Source organism: Corvus brachyrhynchos, unplaced genomic scaffold (genome assembly GCF_000691975.1).
Source record: "Corvus brachyrhynchos isolate BGI_N302 unplaced genomic scaffold, ASM69197v1 scaffold65, whole genome shotgun sequence".
Lineage (NCBI taxonomy): Eukaryota > Metazoa > Chordata > Aves > Passeriformes > Corvidae > Corvus > Corvus brachyrhynchos.
Genome location: NW_008238365.1, coordinates 134,153 through 153,044, shown reverse-complemented (window position 1 = coordinate 153,044; position 18,892 = coordinate 134,153). Strand labels below are relative to the sequence as shown.

The window sequence follows — 18,892 nt, the reverse complement described above, 5'->3', positions numbered from 1 at the left end:
TTGCCTACAGTGAGAGCCTGAGCATGGAGATGTCCATGGTGGGAGTTGGGGAGGAGCAACACTTCCAGGAATGTCCATGTGCCCTGTGTGAGGGAGGACAGTGGTATTTGCTGTCCTCCTCCACAGCTCTGCTGATCTCCAGCTCCTCCACCTGCTCTGGCTGTCTGTGGGATGAGGGTCACCTGCCTGGCACCAGGAACTGAGTGCAGGTGGAGAAGGTGCACAAGTGTTCTCCTTCCTCCTATGTTTTTACGGCTCTGCTTTGAATGAGGAGTGGATTTGCAAGTTGCCCAGTGGTACATTTAGTAGGTTAGTGGGGGAACCAAGAGCACCAAGGTCCTCGTGGTGTGTTTGTGGCTCAGGTGAGGTGTTACAGAACTTCAGAACTACCCCTTGCCCTGTTTTTGGGATATGTTTTTGTAGTGCTGCATCCCCCATCCATGGGGCTGGGAACTGCAATCCCATGGCATTTGCTGTGGGCAATGTGCAGCATTGATTGTTCCCATCTGCACCAGCCCAAATCGACAATCTTGGATCTGGTTGTTTCCCAGAATAGAAGATTTTCCTATTGGGGTTGCTGCCTGGGTAGTACTCAGTCGTATTGAAGTCCTCCTGTTGTTGGCCTGACAAGGACAGGGACACCAAGTGCTGCAGCAAATCCTGTTGTTTAAAACTTCTCCTACACTGGGGAAAAACCAACCTAGATGTGTCATGTGGGGTCAGGTTCCTGATTTTAATCCCTTTTATGCTGCAGGAAATTCCTGTATATTTTTGAAAATTGATTTTCCTTTTTCCCTGAACTAAGATTAAGCTGCTGGATGCTTAAAGATTTTCCTGCTCCTCTCTTGTAGGGTGTACAGAGAAAACAAGCTGCAGGTTCACAGAAGTCCTAACCCAAATTTTAATGATAAATTAAGGAATCCAAGTGGACATATTTAAACTTTGGAGATCTTTTATTGTGAGGCAGATGATTGAGGGGGATGTTTGTTACCTTAACCATCAAGCTGTGACACATGAATAGAAATTAAACTTTTACTTTCCTTGTTAAATTTAAATTAAGCGAGAAGACATGCTTCCTGGTAACTTTAGCAGAGAGGGGAATTGCTATGAAATTGTATTTTTATTATATATTTGGCTAGATGCATATCAGCTCAGGCTCTCTTTGAAGGGGTAGTGCAGCTCCCACAGCACTTAGAGAACGGCTGTCTCATCCCTGACTGCCTTGGTTTGTTTAGCTGGCACAGGTAGGCTGTAAATTCCTTAATCCCATTTTGGGAGGTGAAATCCCTTGGTGTGTTGCCGTGCATGGATTCTCCAAGCCCATCCCTGAGAATAACACTGCTCTCCTTGTCCTCGCTCCCAGCTTTTCTCTCTTCTTGCTAAACTGGATGTGAGGAAGGAGCGAGGGGTGTTGATATTTTGGATTGTGCAGCTAAGTGGCTGGATCGTGGCTGGCTGTCTCCTCCCCTTCCTGAGCTTCGACACCTATTTATGAGAATCAAGTGCCCAGCCATGGGGGACAGGGAGAGCAGGACCTGTGCTGGACCATCAGACACCGGAGCCGTGGCATGAGAGTTGGGAGCTGCCTCACTCGCCAGGCTCTTTCCTCATCCGAAGTGTGGCTTTATTGTTTTAAAGGATTGAAGTGTTCTCAGCGTAGACTTTTCCTCTCTCCCCCTCCCGCCTCTTCCCGGAGAGCTGCTCTGAACAGAATCTCATGGGGCAGCCGCACTTCTCGAGGCCGGTAAATCCGGGTGCTTTTGGTGAGTAATGGAGGGCAGGGGAGACGAGGGAACTTCGGGGCTGTGGCAGGGCACCATTGCAGGTGAAACGGAGGAGTTGGGAGGAGTGGAATGTGGGACTTGTGTAACCTGTGCCCAGCTGGGGAGAGAAACCAGAGAAATAACTCCATTTCCTTCCTTTCTCTTACTTATTTTCCATGCAATCGCTGTGCAATGTGTTCTCTGATCTTCAGACAGGCTCCAAGCTGCTGTTTTAAGGGACAGCCTCTGACTGGCATGGATTCAGGGATACTACCTTAGCAAAGCACTTGGATAGTGGGAAAGTTCACCTGCATGGGGCAGGAGTCAGCCCTGAGAGTGAGCCTGGACCAAAGCCACCAAGAATTGCCTCCTTGTGTGTGATGTCACCCAGCTTTTGGGGCAGCTATAGCAGTTTTGGGGGAAGAAGGGCTTGGCAATCATCTCCCTGTTTGTTTTCCCTCTCCACTGTGAGGTATCTCAGTAACAGGCTGGAGACAACACAACTGTGTTAAGCTCTAGGTGCAGCCCCACTTCCCGAGCACTCTGTGTGTGTCAGTGTTATTCCAGGTCTGTCATGGGTGCTGTTCCCAGCACTGGAACTGGGGAGGCACTGGCTAGGAGGAGACTTCCCACATCCTGCTGTTGCCTTTCTCTCATTGCCACTTGCTGTCAGCTGGCTGGGCTCAGTTGCTCACCCTCATCTGTAAAATGGAATTACCTGATTTTTAGAGAAGAAATTGACATTGGCACACAGAGTACCCTCAAGATACAGTCTATTATTTTCATTATTTTTCACTTCTATATCTTTGAGCCTATCAAGCATTTCCAAGGGCTCAGATGAAACCAGAGATTCTCTTCCTCACCACCAGTTCACTCCAGCTAGTCTTGTTCAAGAGTTGCTAAAAGTAAAGTGATGGAGAGAGTGGAAGGGAGAAGTAAAACTTCAGTTGTCTTCATACAGTGGAGATTAAAAGTTCTTCTGCTTGGATTTATTCACTGTTAGAAGGTGGCCTGGTCAATCTTGGGCTCTTTCATCAAACACCAAGAACAGTGGTAATTTCCAGGGAAGTGGGCTTGGTGTAATGATGTGCTTTCTGGAGACTGGGGCCAGCAGACCTGGTGCTTCCTCAACTGCTCATTTGCTCTCTGAAGTCTTTTTTCATGGCACCGCTCTCACAGTTCCTACTGATTAAATCTGGAACTTGAAGAGATGGTTCTTGCGCTAACTGTGGCAGGATGCTGTTAAGGAGAGTCCTGTGAAGATTATGGTGATTAGAAACATAAAAAACACAGGGAAGCCAAGGGCTGGGACTATTTGAGGCTTTTGTGACCACAACTTTTTATTCCTTTAAGATCAGGATTCACGTCTTCCCTGGATGATTCAGGAAAACACACACCAAGTTTTTAAAGCTGTTTTAGGGAAGCTTAGAAACATTTACCTAAAGTGCTTTTTGGATACTTTTAACAGCATTTCCCTCAAAAGAGTGTTTGCTTTTTGAGTTGTTACCATTTGGAAGTTTCTGGGATTCTTGACTGCCCTGCTGGACACAGCAGGGTGGGAAAGGAGGGAGTTGCGTTGCTCTCCAGCCTGTGCATCCACACTGTGGTGGCAACGAGCAGGTTTGTGGCAGTGCCTCGGTGCTAGCTCAGGGCTGCCATGGTCCCGCTGGAGCCACAGGTACTGATGTATTCCAGGTACCTGAGGTGTGTAATGAGCAGCCACATTCCCAGCAGAACTTCCCGATGCACCTTGTGGGCTTGTTCGATGGCAGAACTTTAGGGAGGTGCGTTCCCTAGGGAAATAAGGGTGATTAAGCAGAGTTGCTGCTGTGGCACTGAAGTACTTCATTTGCCCAAAGACAGAAATGCCCAGCAAGCTCCTTATGAACAGAAACTCCTGGGATTTGTGGGAATCCCGTAGTAACTCCTACAAGAAGAGATGGATCGGGTGAACTCTGGTTTGTGGAAGGAATCTGGCCCAAGCTCACAATTTACACACTGTGCAAGTCTGTTTACACATCAAAATAGGGATGTTTCCTCATGAAGAGGTCTCTTCATGAAGGTGTACCAGAATTTACCATCTCAGAAAAGGCCTGGGGCAAAGAGCCCACTGTAGTGCAAGGAGGGTGATACCTGGCTTCTCTTAAGAGTTAGACTGCACCACCAGCCTTTGGATGTCTGCAGAAGTGGTTGGGGGAGAAAAGCAGCTCTGTTCTACAGTCCTGTTCTGGGGCTCACTGACCCTACATCCTTAAAGGATTGTGCCATTTTCCTCATGGACATTGAAAATCAGTAGTGTTTCTCCTAGGTATATTCAAGATGATATGAACTGTCATTATCTGAGATGCAATCCTTTGATTTCTTCACAGCCTTCAGCCTTGCTTTGTTGTGGTCTCAGACTTGGATCTGAAGTGATTTTTAGCTTAAAAACAACATTTCTCCATAGCCAGGGTGACTTTTGAGGATGTGTGGCCTGAGTTAAAACAGTTTAAAAACTCACCGGGATTAATTCTGGAATGCCCTGCACTGGATCCAGGTTGGGTTTGATTCTTTAATGCTGTGCATCAGAGGTGCCACTATTCCATGTAACCGTTGCAGGTATCTTCCACATGAGAAATGATCCTTAACGGAAGAAATGCTTTTTAGTTATTCCTGTTGGTCCCTGACGTCCCTGCTGTGCCTGTTTCCAGGCTGGCAGTGCTTGGCTTTACAAAAGGGTGTTTTGGGGCTTGATCCCTGAAGATGGGGATTAACTCTCCTTGCTCACATGGTGGCTTTCTCTCTCTGGCCCATGGTGTGACCATTAAACTGTGACATTTATAGGTGGGGCTCCTAAGGGCCAGCTGGGAGCTGCCTGCTGGGGTGTCGTGTGTGCGTGGCCATGGTGCGACTACGTGTGGGGTTTTTAATTGACCCCATGGATCCTGGTTGTGCCAGTTTGACCCACTGAGAGCAGTGGTGGAAGTGAAAGCTTCACCCTGTTTAATGGGAATGGCAGCCTCAAGCCTGACAGGACCTTTGGGAAAAGGTGACACATCACCACAGCCACTTGCTGAGGGTGTGAGAGACCAATTGTGGGTTCTCTGTTTTGGAAAAAAAAAAAAGACTGGGGTCGTGCAACTCCACAAGACGCAGTGGGAAAAGAGCTTTTTTCTGCATGATATTTAACTGCAAGGCATGAGCAAAAACATGTCTGCAGGGGAGGATTGGAAGGACCAGCTGGCCAGGCAAACCGATAGAGAATTGCATCCCAAGCTGCTTGGCACTGCTGGAGCTTTCTTGCCTTCTTGTGTGTTCAGGCTGTGCCAATTTTGTGACGTTTCCCTAGATTATTTCAGTCTAAACATTTTGGGTTAACACAAATCTGCTGTTTTAAACAGCTCAAATTCACCTGCTTGTTTGGATAAAATGAGATCAGAACAGCTTAAGTGTTTGGGAGAGCGGATCTGAAATGGCAGGAGGCTCTGGCTGGGAAGCAGCTGGGGCATCACGCTGTCCCTGGACCAGCTGGATTCTGAGCTCCAAGTGTTCCAGGCCATCTCCCCCGGGAGCATCAGGCAACGTGCTGAAGTGGCAGCAGATATTTTATTCCTGGTTTTTCCTCAGCTGGGGCTCTGTTGGAACATTAAGCCACAGCATCCAGCTGTCAGGGTGGGTTCTGTGGGGCTCTCCCACCTCCAGGGTCACTTTCCCAAAGCGTGGACTACACTTCCAGAAGGGTTAAACAAGGCCCTGCCTTGGCATGGGGTCACTTTAGGGACCTGCCAGCTGGGAATCTCTTTACCTTCTCATGAGGACTCTGCTGGCTTCACCCAGGGCTGTGTAACCTCATTTAACCTTTTCCATGTATTTAAAATGGGTTTTCCAGCCTGGCACCATGGTGAGGGTGAGGCTGGTCTCTTGCTGCTGCTGAGAAAGGGACAGGTCGGGTGAAGGCATCAGATTCCTGATGCTTCCCTCCCTTCCCTCAAAGTTTGGTCCCTCTTTTCTTTGCCCCATTTCATTCCCTGGGCACTGTGCTGTGGTTCTTTCCCGGTTTCCCAGTGCATGACTCGGATAAGGAATGGTTTTCCCCTTGCATTGCAAAGCAGCTTAAGGACCCTCCTGTACCTTGTAGAGCAGAGCAGGAGGAGACACAGCCTCAGCAAGGTGAATTCTCTGCCTTCCTAAGGAAGAAATGTCCTCTGTAGCATTTTGTGGAGATTTGAGCTAGAAATGGGCTGTGAATTGAAGGGAAGGTTCATTTTGGAGGGAGTGTGAACACTATCTAACTTGAACAATCACTGAACAATAAGGTTATTTGAATGCAGATCTGTAAATCTCACCTCCAGCTGCTGATCCACCTGCTCATTAGTCCTCAGTTTCATAATTGCTTCACAGCAGACTGCTTTAAATGTCTATGTCCCTGTGATAATTAGGGATGGGAAAAGGAAGAGTGCTGTGGAAAGGTAGGACAGGCTCTCCTGTCATCTGCACAACAGGACAGAATGAATCCCAGTGGGGATCAGGGAAGGAATTGCTTCCCTGGCATCAGTGTGACCAGTAGGCTGGAATGGTCTCAGAATGTATAGTAACATGTCAAGTTTTATTCTACACAGAGCAAAAAGGTGGTGGAAAGGATTTGGACAGATTTGTGTTCTAGTGTGCCTGTCTCCCCCTCTTGCCTGGCTGTTTTTGGGCACGGAACTGATCACACTGATTATAAACCAACAAAACCAAGTGTTTCTGTGTTGGACAACACCTGACTCTTGGCAGGATCCTACGAGCAGTTGTAACACGGCCGAGGGAGCAGTGAGGCGAAGAAGCAGGACTGAGTGATTTGCTCTTGATGTGAAGGTCTTGTGAAACCTCCTATGTTCACCTGCATGGTTGCTGTTCTGGCAGTGAGACTCCACCCTGGGATGGTATTTGCTTTGACAGCTGGACCTGGGCTGCAGGAGCTGCGGAGGAGGTTCTGCCAGGAGTAAAGTCACATGTGGGCTCTCCCCACCCTCTCTGCTGTTAGCTGCTCCTCCTTTGGAGGTATCCTGTGTCTCCTGCAGTTGCGGCTCATCTGTTCATGTCCTCTGCTCCTCCCTGGCTGCTCGGAGGGGACTGTGGCAGGGGAATGCTTGTTGTTCTCCCTCTAACTGGAAATGGAGACATCTCAGCGTGCTAAGGGCTCTTCATTAATCCCTGGACCTGATGGTTTTCTCTTAATAACTTACTTTGCTTAGTGCAGCACTCTGACATCTTGGGTGGTAGGCAGCACATAAGTGACATTCCTCAGAGCAGCTCGGGGAAAGGGTAGATATAAGGCAAGCTTGGTACTGCTATGTTCAGCACTGTTCTCCTTGGAAAGGTGAGGGAAATGCCTTTGATGACACTTGGGATTCAAATTCAGTCTACAGCCTGCACTTGGCAAGTGCTTGTGCCTGCCTGGTGAGGTTTGGGAATGCTCTGTTGAGCACAGTGAATACTGCTTGTTAAAATTGCATATACAACTCCAGGGCTAATGCTCTGGTCTCTGAAGAAAGTGCCTCTAAACATGCAGACAATTCCTCTTGGGTTTCTGGGAGCTTGAAATGCCTTCCACATCTCCCCCTCTCTGCCCCACTTCCATCCATCCCTCCCTCCATCCCTGCAGAAAATCACAGATCAGTGCTGACATGGTATATGTTATTTTCCACCCAATTTATCTCCTGTTATGAAGTCAGGGTTGTTGTTTTTTTTATTTAAAAGCATCTCAGATGCTGAATTGATCTTGCTTTTTCAAATAAATGTTGGCTGACATCAGGTTTTGACTGGTAGAAAGTGAGGGACTTACTGTTATGGGGCTGATTTAAACAAAAGTACATCCAACAACCAAACAGTGGCTCAAACGCTCTCTGGTTTCCTCTGTTGTTCTTTTCTTCCCTATGTTTCAGTGATCTTCCATTCCATTTGTGCTCAGACTGAAAACCTGGGGTCTGTCTGTCCTGCAGTGACACAGTGGTAGTCTGTCCCCAGCCCCATGGCCTGAGGCTGCTCAGGAGCCCATGGCTGTGGCTACCTGTGCTTCATGCTTCCTGGGATCTGAAATCGCATGCTGGGAAGCACTACAGGGTTGCAGGTGAAGCTGCACCAAACAATGCATTTTTTTGTGTTTTTTCGTCTGTGTCCTGAATATGCTCTTCCCTGTGCTGACAGGAATCTACTTTTTCACATCAGGGCCTGTATCCTCAGTGGAGGTTTGTAGGATACAGAAGATACATTATTTGCTCTTTGTCCTATGTGTGAAGCAGCTTTCCCCTAAAATTCTTTTCCCAATCTCTTTGTCTCAGGAGATGGGATTCTTGGCTGAGCTTTCCTGTTACCTATGGGGCCTTGCCTGTTCTGCAGGCACATCACACAGGCTTGTCTGAGATTGACTGAAAGGTCTGTTGTGCTCCCAAGCTCCACAATGTCTGATTAGGGGGCTCCAAAAGAAGACACTTGAGTGCCGTTTGTATCAGGACACTCCAGCCTGCTGGACGTGGTGGGGGCTGGGGGATGTCTCTCTTCTCCATAGGATTTTTCCATGGAGCTCTGCAGTGCTTCTGTCTCTAGTCCTGAAGCTGAGGGATTCTGGCTCTGGAAATTCTGCAATGGAGTGGGCACCAGCTGGCTTCACTTAGCTCATGCACACCGATTTATTTTTTTGCAGGCAGTGCTAGATTATGCTCGTTGTAAGTGCTCCTCTGTGTTCCATCAAATACCCCAAAACAGCAACATCAGGCAAGGCAGGATCAACAGACCCTGGATTAATGTTTTGTGCTCTGGTTCTGCTTCAAAAGTGGTTTCTTTGACTTGGGGGTGGGGCTTTTTGCTTTGGTTTGGTTTTTGTGCATGTCCCTTCCCGCCTCCGTGTCCTTCTTGTGTTGTTCTCCAGAGACTCCAGTGCAGTAGGTGGAGCACAGGCCTGTATTGTGTCGCTTTCCTGTGGAGCTGTTGCTCTTGGCCAGCTTTGCTGCCCTTATTTATAGATGGAAAATCAGAGAGGGGAAAATCTGGCACTTCCAGCTGCTGGAATGGATCTGGTGATTTCGGGGTGCAGACAGTCGTGAACATCAGCTCAGTGGGCTGGAAGGTGTTTGTTTCATGTAATGACTTGTGTCCAGCACCAGTTGCTTCTAAATGAAGATGAGAAAACTTAGGGAAGTGTTTTGTGTTCATGGGTGAAGCTGTGACACTGCAAAATTAAATTAATATGTGTCTGAGGGAGCAGGGGGGACTCCGCCTGGCGAGGAGGCGGCTCAGGGGGACCTTCTCACTCTCCCCAACTCCCTGACAGGCAGGTGCAGCCAGGTGTGGGTCAGGCTCTGCCCCCAGAGCACAAGGAACAGAACAGGAGGAAACAGCGTCAAGTTGTGCCAGGGAAGGTTCAGGTTGGACATCAGGAGGAATTTCTTCATGGAAAGAGTTGTCAGTCCCTGGCACAGGCTGTCCAGGGCAGTGGTGGAGTCCTCCATCCCTGGAGGCGTCCAAGGAACGACTGGACGTGGCACTCAGTGCTCTGGGCTGGTGACAAGGTGGGGATTGGTCACAGATTGGATTCAATCATCTTGGAGGTCTTTTCCAGCCTTAACGATTCTGGGATTCTGTAACCTTTGTCTCATCAGGAAGGCCCTTATCAGTTTCCCTTTGCCCTGTTTATATTGGGAACCCCACTTGTGTCTCCCCAAGCTGATGTGAGGGCTCAGTGGAGCCACAGACAGAATCTTGTTCCCTTCTTTGCATGAACATGTGCCACCATTTCCCAGTGTGGGGTGGGTTGGTGGGAGATGAGAGCTGTTACTTGCAGCACAGAAGTAATTCTTTATTCTTTTCCTTCTTTGCAGCTGAAGAGGTGGATCACGCTCCAGGTGATGCCAGCATGGGGGTAGATGTTTTGGAATCAGGTGACACCACACCTCCAACAAAGAGGAAAAGCAAGTTCTCAAGCTTTGGCAAGATTTTCAAACCCTGGAAGTGGAGGAAAAAGAAAAGCAGTGACAAATTTAAGGAGACTTCAGAAGGTAAAGTAACAGGGGCTGTGTGGGTATCCCTTCCTCCATCCATCTGAGAAGGGCTTGCTGTCACAAGCCTGAGTCCTGCTGTGTTAAGAACCAAAATGAGACTTTGGTGATGGGTTGGCACCTGCAATCTCTCCAGAAATATCTTTCCATGGAGCTGTAGTTTCAGACAGATTAATTCCTTTCTTTCAAGGAAGCTCCCCAAGCAGCTGTGAGGAGGGAGGATTTGCTCCATGATCAGCAGTGCAGTGTGAAATGCAGGTCTGAACATGCAGTTCCTCCTCTCTCTTAATCCATGTAAAACCAGTGAAATTTGAAGCCCTTTTATTTCCTCAAGAGAATCTCTTCAAGAAGATTTTTTTTTTCTTTTAAACTTCAAGCTTCCCTTTTTCTGAGTGATTTTTTTCAATTTAATGTCAGTTTTAGAACGAAAGATTTCTATGCGAAAGCCAAGAGAGGAGCTGGTGAAAAGAGGGGTTCTGTTGGAAGAGCCTGAGCAGGGTGAGTCTGCAAACGAACTTCTCCTGTGTCTGTGTAGCTGATCCTTCCTCTGGCCTCCTCTGGCCAAACCTCACTCTTGGGAGACAAATTTAAGGGCTTTCTGCTAAAATGGTTCCTGTCTGGCTTACCCTTTTCAGTGCTCTCTCTTGTCTGTTTTCCCACCTGGGAGGAAGGCAGCCTGCTCAGGGAGGAAGTGCAGTGCCTATCTGGGACACCTTCCTGCAGGGAGGGAGGGCTCTGCTGTGGTCACTTCCCATCCTGTCCCTCTCTGTGTTCTGCTCCAGATCCCTTGTGCTGTCCTGCCAGCCTCTGCTGTCACACTGTCACTCATCATCTCCTGCTGTTCCAAATTGGAGAGGTGCTGTCCCTGGGGCTCAGTTTGGGAGAAGAATCAGAAATGGATGAATTCTGAGCTGCTTGGGTAGGGGCATTTCTTCCAAGAGATGCTTCCTGGTATGGTGTCATAGTCACCACTAGGCTTATTAAAGTTCGTGGTGCTGTCTAAGAAGTCTTATCCCCTTTTCTTTCACCTTTGATGTCTCCAAGTTGGGATCATGCTGCCAAAATAAGTTGTCAGATCACCATCCAGTCACCTGGCTGGGATTTGTGTGATGTGGTCCAAGGGAGGGGGCAGGAAGGTGTGGGGAGATAGCAGCCCCCCCATCTCCCATGGGCGGGAGTGTGGCCCTTGGCTTAGAGCAGCGTGTAACTGCACCTCAGGACACACACTGCAGAGACAGTCTTGGCCAAGCACAAGTTTGATTCTAAGTGGAAAACTGGAGGTGAAAAAGTGGCCTTCAGACCAAACCACTGAAGGCAAAACTGAGAGAAAGTCTTAACACAGCTGTGCTGGAGTGATGCCATCGACACCTGCCTGAGGGTGTCAGTGCCTCACTGCAGAGCTCACCAGGTACAGAAGGGTGGGAGGTCACAGGGGTGAAACTGGAAGAGAGATCAAAGACTTTGGGTACCAAACTTCCAACTAGAAAGGGCAGAGGAGGCAGAGATCTTCCATGCTGTACAGGTGTAACAGAAGCCTGGCTAAGAAGTGGAATTTTCTTCTTTGAGACACCTGCTCTGGTTTTAGAAACGGAAGATGGGTATAATCTGGATAAAGTGCAAACCCCTGGCATGAGTGAGCAGTCAGTGTTGGCAGGAGGGGTAGATTAGAGGCGCATTATCTAAATCCCTCTGGGAGTTTAAGATACTTGGGCAGTCATAAGATGCAAGGGTGGGTTATTGTATTTGTTTGCAGTTTTAAAACCTGCTTGTACAAGGTCAGTTAATTTTCTTAGGTGAGTTCTTAGGGGGAAAGATGCTGGAAACCCTTTGAGATGAGGAAGAGAGGAGTAGAGGTGAAAGAGGTGTAAGTGGAGGAGAAGCGGGGAGAGGAGGCTTTGCTGTTCTTGGGGGGAGCAGGGTCAGCAGGCTGTGGGCTCCAGGATGTGGGTACTGGGCTCAGAGTAAGGAAAGAAGGTGGCATTGGATTCTCTTGACCTTGAAGAAGGTCACTGGAGCTGAAGTTGAGAATAGTGAGGTGGTGTGAGAGGCCATCAGGAGCTGCAGCTCCCTGCCAGAGAAGTGCAGGCAAGGTTGGGTGGTAATGAAAGCTGGATCATACTGTTCCTGTCTCCCTTGCTGAAAACTCTGGATAACCAGAGGCAGTTGCTGCCATAAAAATCTCGGCTTGTCCCTTGAGTTTCAGCCCTGGCTGGGGAGGAAACTCCCTCTTGTTGCTGTTGGTGCCTCCTGCATTTCAGGGAAGGGCAGTGAGTGAGTGAGGCAGCACCGTCTACCAGCTGCTCACAGGAGCCAAGGCTGTTTCTTGTGGAAAAGAAATCCTGGGAAGCTTCTGAATAACAGCAAGTTAGGGAAGGGGGGGTTAATACTTAGGAGAGGAAAGGTGAGGAGGGCAATGGAATAAATTATCAAAAATCAGAGCAGCAGAGTGTGCTGGGGTCTAGCACCTAGAGGGCCTGGGGTGCCACACACTTCAATTCCTTCAGAGACAGCAGACTGAACTGAAAAGGATTTTTAATCAAATGGGTGATGTATTTATTTGCGTTTTCTTGAGTTGAGAATCAGTCAAAATGGGCAATTTCCCTTTATAGGTATATGCCAAGTCTTTTTTTGAGAGTAATACTATCAAAAATTTGTCCTGTCAGGGCAATTACAGAGAATGGTGGAGTATTTCCTCATGGGGATTAGGAGTTTAAGGACCCTCAAAAGCATGGGTTGGATTGGATGGGTTTTTTCCAAAAAGAGATCTTGCTTCTAACACTGGGAAACTCCATGCTGGAATTTGTAAAGCAGAAATAGTCAAAGTGAGCTACATCAAATTCTAGAGCTGTGTCATTACATCTGATTAAAACAAAGGTAAAGTGAGGAAATCTGCCTTACTGATGTTTTGGGTTGAGCAGTGGTTTTTGTGCCAAATTCAGGGTAGAAACAAGGAAAACAGAGGTGCTTCCACTAATCTGAAGACTTTATGAAAGTCTATTATTGCATGTGCAGTAGATGACTTGGCTCATGTTGGAATCTGCATTGCAACAGGGAGTTGGTGACTGCTCCGTGATGGAGGGTGGATACAAAAGCTGCTGGAGGTTTATGACTTCAGTTACAACTTCCCTGTGCTGCAGCACAGCACTGGGCACACTAATGTGAAACACAGGAGGAAGGGCAGGACAGGGAGAAGAAAAGCCCTTGATGGCATAAAGTGCTGTGTGATTTACTCATTGATAATGACATCAAGGGCTCTGAGCTCCAGCTGTTTGGGTTGCTGTGCTGTCGTGTGCAGAAGGTGACTGAAGACCAGCTGCTTCAGAAGCCAGAGAGAAGCTGGTGTGGCTCCATGGTGGTTCAGTCAGCTCAGCCACCTCTCCTCTCTCCTGCCTTCTGAGTGTTTTCTCTTTGCTTCTCTCCTCCCGTCCCCTTGCAGACGGTGAAGAGCCAGAGAAGCTGAACCCACCTGCACTGAAGAACGGCCACACCATCCCCATTGGGGGCCCTGGGGTCTGTGACCTGCCCAGCCAGGAGGAAGAGGCCACAAAGCCATCCAGCCTTAGGAAGCCTGTTCCAGTGGAGGAACCAAAGAAGAGGCAAGGTAAGAAACCAGATGTGCGCAAAATCAGGGCTTCACATTCTCCTGGAATCAGTTTTGAATTCTCATCTGATCCTTCCCATCTTCACTAGGCCCTCCGGTGCCTTAAACTGAGCTGCCTCCCTTTGCAGGCTCCTCCAGCAGCCACCCTGGGCCTGAACTGGAACCACCTCAGGAGCCACATGTTCCCAGACAACCTCTGCTTCCTCCAAAAAGACCTCCCTCCACTTCCCAGGAGGCGAACGAAGCACAGGCAAAGGATACAACGCCTGCCAGCAGCACTGCAAGAACTGCCCCCTTCAGCACAGCCCCCACAGCAGCAAAGACAGTCAATTCTGTAGCTGCCCCTTCCCCAGCCCCCAGGACTCTGCTCCCTGCTCCTGCCAGTGCCAACACTACTGTTCCCACCAGTACAACCAGCACAGCTCCTGCCAAACAGCCTCCCGTCCCTCCTCCCAAACCCGTCAACAGAAATAGCAACTCACTAATAGGTAAGTGACCCCATAAGCTGGTTTTTTGTACCCTGAGATGTTCTGGAGCCACTGCTCCAAGACACTCTTCCCTTCATAAGGGAAGATTTTTAGTTGCGTCATGAATGTCTGACCATCTTTCCTGAAAACAGTCCAGTTTGGACTCAGATCTGCCAGTGTTTAGTGAGGACACACGTATTCTGGGAACATAGTAATTGCTGGAGTCTTCTGCCATGAGCTGTCCAATCTGTTCCCAACAGCTACCTGCAGGAAGGAATCCCTGCCTGCCTGTTCTCTGTCAAATCTAAGACAGTGTCTGAATGTTGATGCCTCACTGGGGGCTGGGATTCAGCTGGGATTGGAGAATGATGGATGAGGTTTTGCTTTGTGAGACTGTGGTTAGTGACGATTCCTTCTTTCAGCTGCTCTTGGAAAAAAAGAACGAAACCAACAAACAAACCCAAAAAATCCACATCACACCAAACAATGTCTGTCGTGGCTGTCACTGCCAGGCCATGTGGTTTCCACTTACAGCAGAGACCAGGAGCTAGCAGGGATAATTCAGACTTCCGTGGTTATACTCAGGCACCTCCTCTAAGATCTGTGGCTGGGCTATTGACATACGAGTCTTGTCCCATGGATAAATCAGCTCAACTGTAATTTGAACTGAATCCTGCAATTTAGAGAATTCAATGTTTTTATCTCTGTAACTTTTCTAAGCAGAAGATTTGGTGAGAGTTTCTTAAAGCTCATTTAGTCTCTGTTCTCTGTGGGAGTTCTGGGGATCTTAAAGATGCAACATTGAGAGTTGGGATGACTTCCATGCAGTGATGGCCTGTTGGCGTTTCAGGCAATTCTTGCACAGACACCTCCTACTCTTTGGACAGGGTTAGCAGAGGTTAGCACAGATCAGGAGGGAGGCTCCTGGGAAGCTCAGTCTGACAGGTCTGCACTGTTATCACAGAAACTGGAGGTGTTACCCAGGTGTGGTTTGAGAGGCAGTGCTGGATGTGCAAGTGCTGGATCTGAAGTAGCCTGGGCCACTGCTTTCAGTGTGGATGGATGGCTCTGCTCTGCTTGGGGCTCACCTTGTTCTGGCAGGTTTTGCAAGTGACCTTGGTATGGTGTTAACAATCCCCGTGTGTCAGACCAGCTTGATTAGCCTGACCATGCTTGAGCACTCCATAAAATACCTTTTTGTTTTCTTTAAGCTGCTTGCACACACTGCAGGTGGCATTTGAAATGCCCCAGCGCTAATTGCAGGAGGTACTTGTGGAACAAAAAAACGTGGCTGGAAACAGCAGTGTATCCAACATCTGTTCGTTGCCATCCTGCCTCTTCCCAACAGCATGGGCTGGGCTCAGAGCACCTGTGGAGTGTGCGGGGGAGGAGAGAACAGGCAGTTCTCTTTTGTCTCCTGGATAAGAAGGCAGATTTAGAGGAGGCTCCACAGGCCTCTGGTCCAGTAGGATGGAGCTGGAGCTGTGGTGTTGCTGTGTGAGCCTTGTGTTGTCACTGTGGATGAGTGGCAGGAGTGGAATTGGCTTTGTGAGCTCTCCACCCGTCTTTGATGCCTGCTCTGACTGCAGGGGTGTCCTTTTGTGCTGCTGTTACAGCCTGAGGCTGGGGAGGGTATTACTGTGCAGGTCACCCCTTTGTCTATCCCCTCAAGCAACAGCTGAAAATAAATCTCAGGAAATATTTGGGGAGTGGGAATTTAATCGGCATCAACTTGAACGAGCAAGGAGGGAACAGCGTGCTGTCTGCTTTCCCAAAGCTTGGTGGCACCCTCGGGGCTTGGTGCTTCCAGCAGGTTTCAGGAGCCACAGGCAGCACAGCATGTGTGGGAGCACCAGGTCTACCCATGCTCGTATGTCACAAGGGCTGTGCCAGCCTGGAAATTGGGCCTGTTGCATTGGAGGGCAACGGGCTGGCTCGGGAGGGTGCTTCAAGCACCACCCAGGCCCTTTCTTTCTTCCTTCTGCCAGCTCCTCGCTCCCTTTCAAATTCTGCTCTTATCCAGAGGTGCCTCAAGCCTGGTCCTGCCAGGCTTGGAGCACTGCTCAGGAGACACTGGAGTCCCTTGCCCGGGAGCTGAGGGCACTCTGTGTTTTGCACAATCTGGCCCTTAATCTACAAGGGGAAAGTCTAAAAATGCTAAACATCTCAAAAATGTGCCCACCTCTCTCCAGTTATGTGGCCTTATCTCTGAAAACTCTCCCACTTGCAGCACCCTCTTGTGGCGTCTGCGCCGTGGATTCCTCCAGCTCTATTCTGGAGACACCCATGTGTCACCATCACCCGCTCCAGGGAAATGTGCAGCAAAGCCTCTACCAGCCCCAGAAGCCATGTATACATGGATGTTAAAAGCTGAAAACTCCTAAAGCAAGAGCAGTCTTTACTGGTGCAGTTTCCCTAGGAACAGAGGGGTTTGAAGATCCTGTGACTGCCCACTGCAGGCATTTTTCATGTCTCCATTTCTTTCTCTTTCCTCCATCAAACAACAAATATTTAGACTAAATGGTTTTAGGTATTTTTGGAAGTTTTTCTAGTTACTTTGTAGTGGCAGATGAGTTTGTATGGGGCTTAAGGAACAGAGTTCAGAGGGAGTAAAGCAGAACCTCATCCTGAGGAGTTGCTGGCAGTGGGGTGTTCTTAGATTGGGTCTGATGGGGGAATAGTAGTGGGGGGAGCACACTGCTGCCTGCAGCTCTAAGCAAAAAATAAGACTTTAAGACTTTCTGAGAATTCCCAAGAAGTTCTTTAATGTGCAGGGGAGCCGTTAACACAACTGGAATCTGGGGTGTCCTGGATGTCTTGGATTCCTTTCATGCTGTAAATACAGCCATAAAGTGCCCATATAACTGCATTCCTAGGCAGGCTCCTGTGCTGTCATTCAAGGGCCGGTGCCATTCCTCTTTCTCTGAAGCAGCAGGATGCACAAACCTGTCTCAGCCTGCTTGTTTTTGGCTGCTCCCCCAAGTCTTACCTTTGCTGCAGGAAGGGCAAACTAGAGCCTTGCAACCTGGGTATTTCTGGTATGACATTCCAGTAAAAAACAGCAGAGACTGCTTAGTCCAAGGCTCTTGAGTGCATTGCTGTGCTTTTTCCACACTGGTGAAGGATATCTGGAAAAATACCCTGTTAAACATTGTGGCTTTTGTGGTTTTTCTTTTCAGCTGAACTTTCCCAAGTAATGACCAGTGGTACAGCCTTATCCAAGCCTTCCCCTCCTCTCCCCCCTAAGAGAGGCCTCCTGCCTAACAACGTGTCAGAGGCTGTCACATCCAAGCCCCCAAATGACAGGACAGTGACAGTGAATCGCCCCGCACCGCTTCCACTGCACGTGACCTCAGCTTATCCACCACCCTCGCCGCCGCTGCCCACCCATGTACCCCCTGAACCTCCACGTGTGGCCCTGCCCACCTCCACCCCTATCCTAGACCCCCCGTGCTCTCTGGACCTGCCCAAGGAGACTCCTCCTCCTCCTGAAGACTTCAGGTCCGTGGAAGTGTCGAAGAGGACAGCAGAGCAAGGGTTTGGCGAACCCCACGTGCTGCCTCGCCTGCCCCAAATCCCACTGCACATTCGTATCCAGCAGGCTCTGGCCAGCCCTCTGCCTGTCACCCCACCTCCCGAGGGGTCCCACAGGGCTCACTCGCTCCTCTTTGAGAATGATGGCTTCGGAGAAGACAACAGCACCCTGGGCAGGACGAGGTCCCTGCCTGTCACCATTGAGATGCTCAAAGTGTGAGTATGTGTGCTGGCTCTCCCAACTCCTGCAGTGCTGTGGTGGTGGGGATGGCTCTGAGTGGGGCTTAGGTCTCTGCTGAAACCATTTTCCCTATTGGCCAAATCTGTGTTTCAGCCTCTTGAGAGCCAGAGCATCTTCCCCATGAAATTACCCCTGGGTTTGGGATTTTATTGCTCACAAAGGGAAATGAGTTCCAGATTATAAGCACAGGCTGATGCCAGGAATCCAGGCCTGGACTGTCTGTAACTGCACCAAGACCAAACAAGGTCCCAGATTCCATCCATCTGTGGCCTTCCTTAGCCTTTCATTTTGCTAAACATAAGTGGGAAAAGGAATGTCTTGTGTTATAGCAGAGCTGAATCTCCATGTCACGAAGTAGTGGGGTCAGAGGGCTGTTTGGTTCTGCAGAACCTGCCTCTGTTATTTCCTCGGCCAGAGCTCCCTGTGCTTTGAAAAGAGGGGACAGTGCAGAATCCTGTGGTGGCTCTTGCACCTCTGGTTTCTGGACTTCCCTGAAGAGAGATAAGGAGGTATTGATTTTAGGGATATTCCCCAGCCCCTGTGCCATGTGTTCATTCAGAGGTGTAATAGTGTGCTTCTTGTTAGTCCAGACGATGAGGAAGAGGAAGAAGATGACCAGGAAGAGGAGCAGAATTCAGGTCCTCGTGTGTATATTGGAGATGTGCCATCTGTCACAGTCATCCCCAAACTGGTACCCCAGGTCCTCCCGGAGGAGCAGGAAGGAGACGAAGGGATGAGCGACTCTGACTCGGAGGGGCCCATCCTGTATAAAGATGATGATGATGAGGAAGAAGATGAAAGCCATAACAGTAAGGCTTTGACATTACAGCTGGCTTTTTTTATTGCTCTGCTGAACTCATGCCTGGCAGCACTGAGATCTGGATCAAAGCACTGGTTCTTGGTTGCATGATGTAGCACATGTCCTCTGCCTCGCTTTTTCCAAGGCTCTGCAGCCAAACCTGCTGAGTGCACCCCTTCAGTTGCAGATGGCTTCTGTGCCAGCCTGTGCTGTCCCAGCCCTTCAGGTAGGACAGCATTAGGTGAGCATGTGGTGTTACACAAGAGTGCTGGCTGCTGCTGCTGTGCAGTGCAGAGCTTGGGAAGAGCAAGGAGAGAGGACAGCTCTCCCTCAGGGAGATCACAACTGCCAGGGGCACAGGGCTGGGACTGCTGTGGCAGGCTCGGCAGCCTTGAGCTGCATCCCGTTGCTCTCCCTCCCCACAGGCACCCTGGCCAACAAAGTGAAGAGGAAAGATACGCTCGCTATAAAG

At 49.2% G+C, this 18,892-nt stretch overlaps 1 protein-coding gene across 1 annotated transcript in view; it reads left to right on the top strand.

Moving 5' to 3' along the window:
• The first annotated feature begins 1,481 nt into the window (after nucleotides 1-1,481).
• PHACTR4 (phosphatase and actin regulator 4) overlaps nucleotides 1,482-18,892 on the top strand; it is a 22,254-nt gene continuing 4,843 nt past the window's right edge. Inside the window, exons 1-8 of the mRNA XM_008635131.2 lie at nucleotides 1,482-1,763; nucleotides 9,602-9,778; nucleotides 10,196-10,276; nucleotides 13,215-13,379; nucleotides 13,508-13,867; nucleotides 17,026-17,596; nucleotides 18,207-18,430; nucleotides 18,846-18,887. Of these exons, the coding sequence (XP_008633353.1) occupies nucleotides 1,718-1,763; nucleotides 9,602-9,778; nucleotides 10,196-10,276; nucleotides 13,215-13,379; nucleotides 13,508-13,867; nucleotides 17,026-17,596; nucleotides 18,207-18,430; nucleotides 18,846-18,887 (1,666 nt within the window). The 5' untranslated portion in view covers nucleotides 1,482-1,717. The remainder of the gene's footprint in view (nucleotides 1,764-9,601; nucleotides 9,779-10,195; nucleotides 10,277-13,214; nucleotides 13,380-13,507; nucleotides 13,868-17,025; nucleotides 17,597-18,206; nucleotides 18,431-18,845; nucleotides 18,888-18,892) is intronic.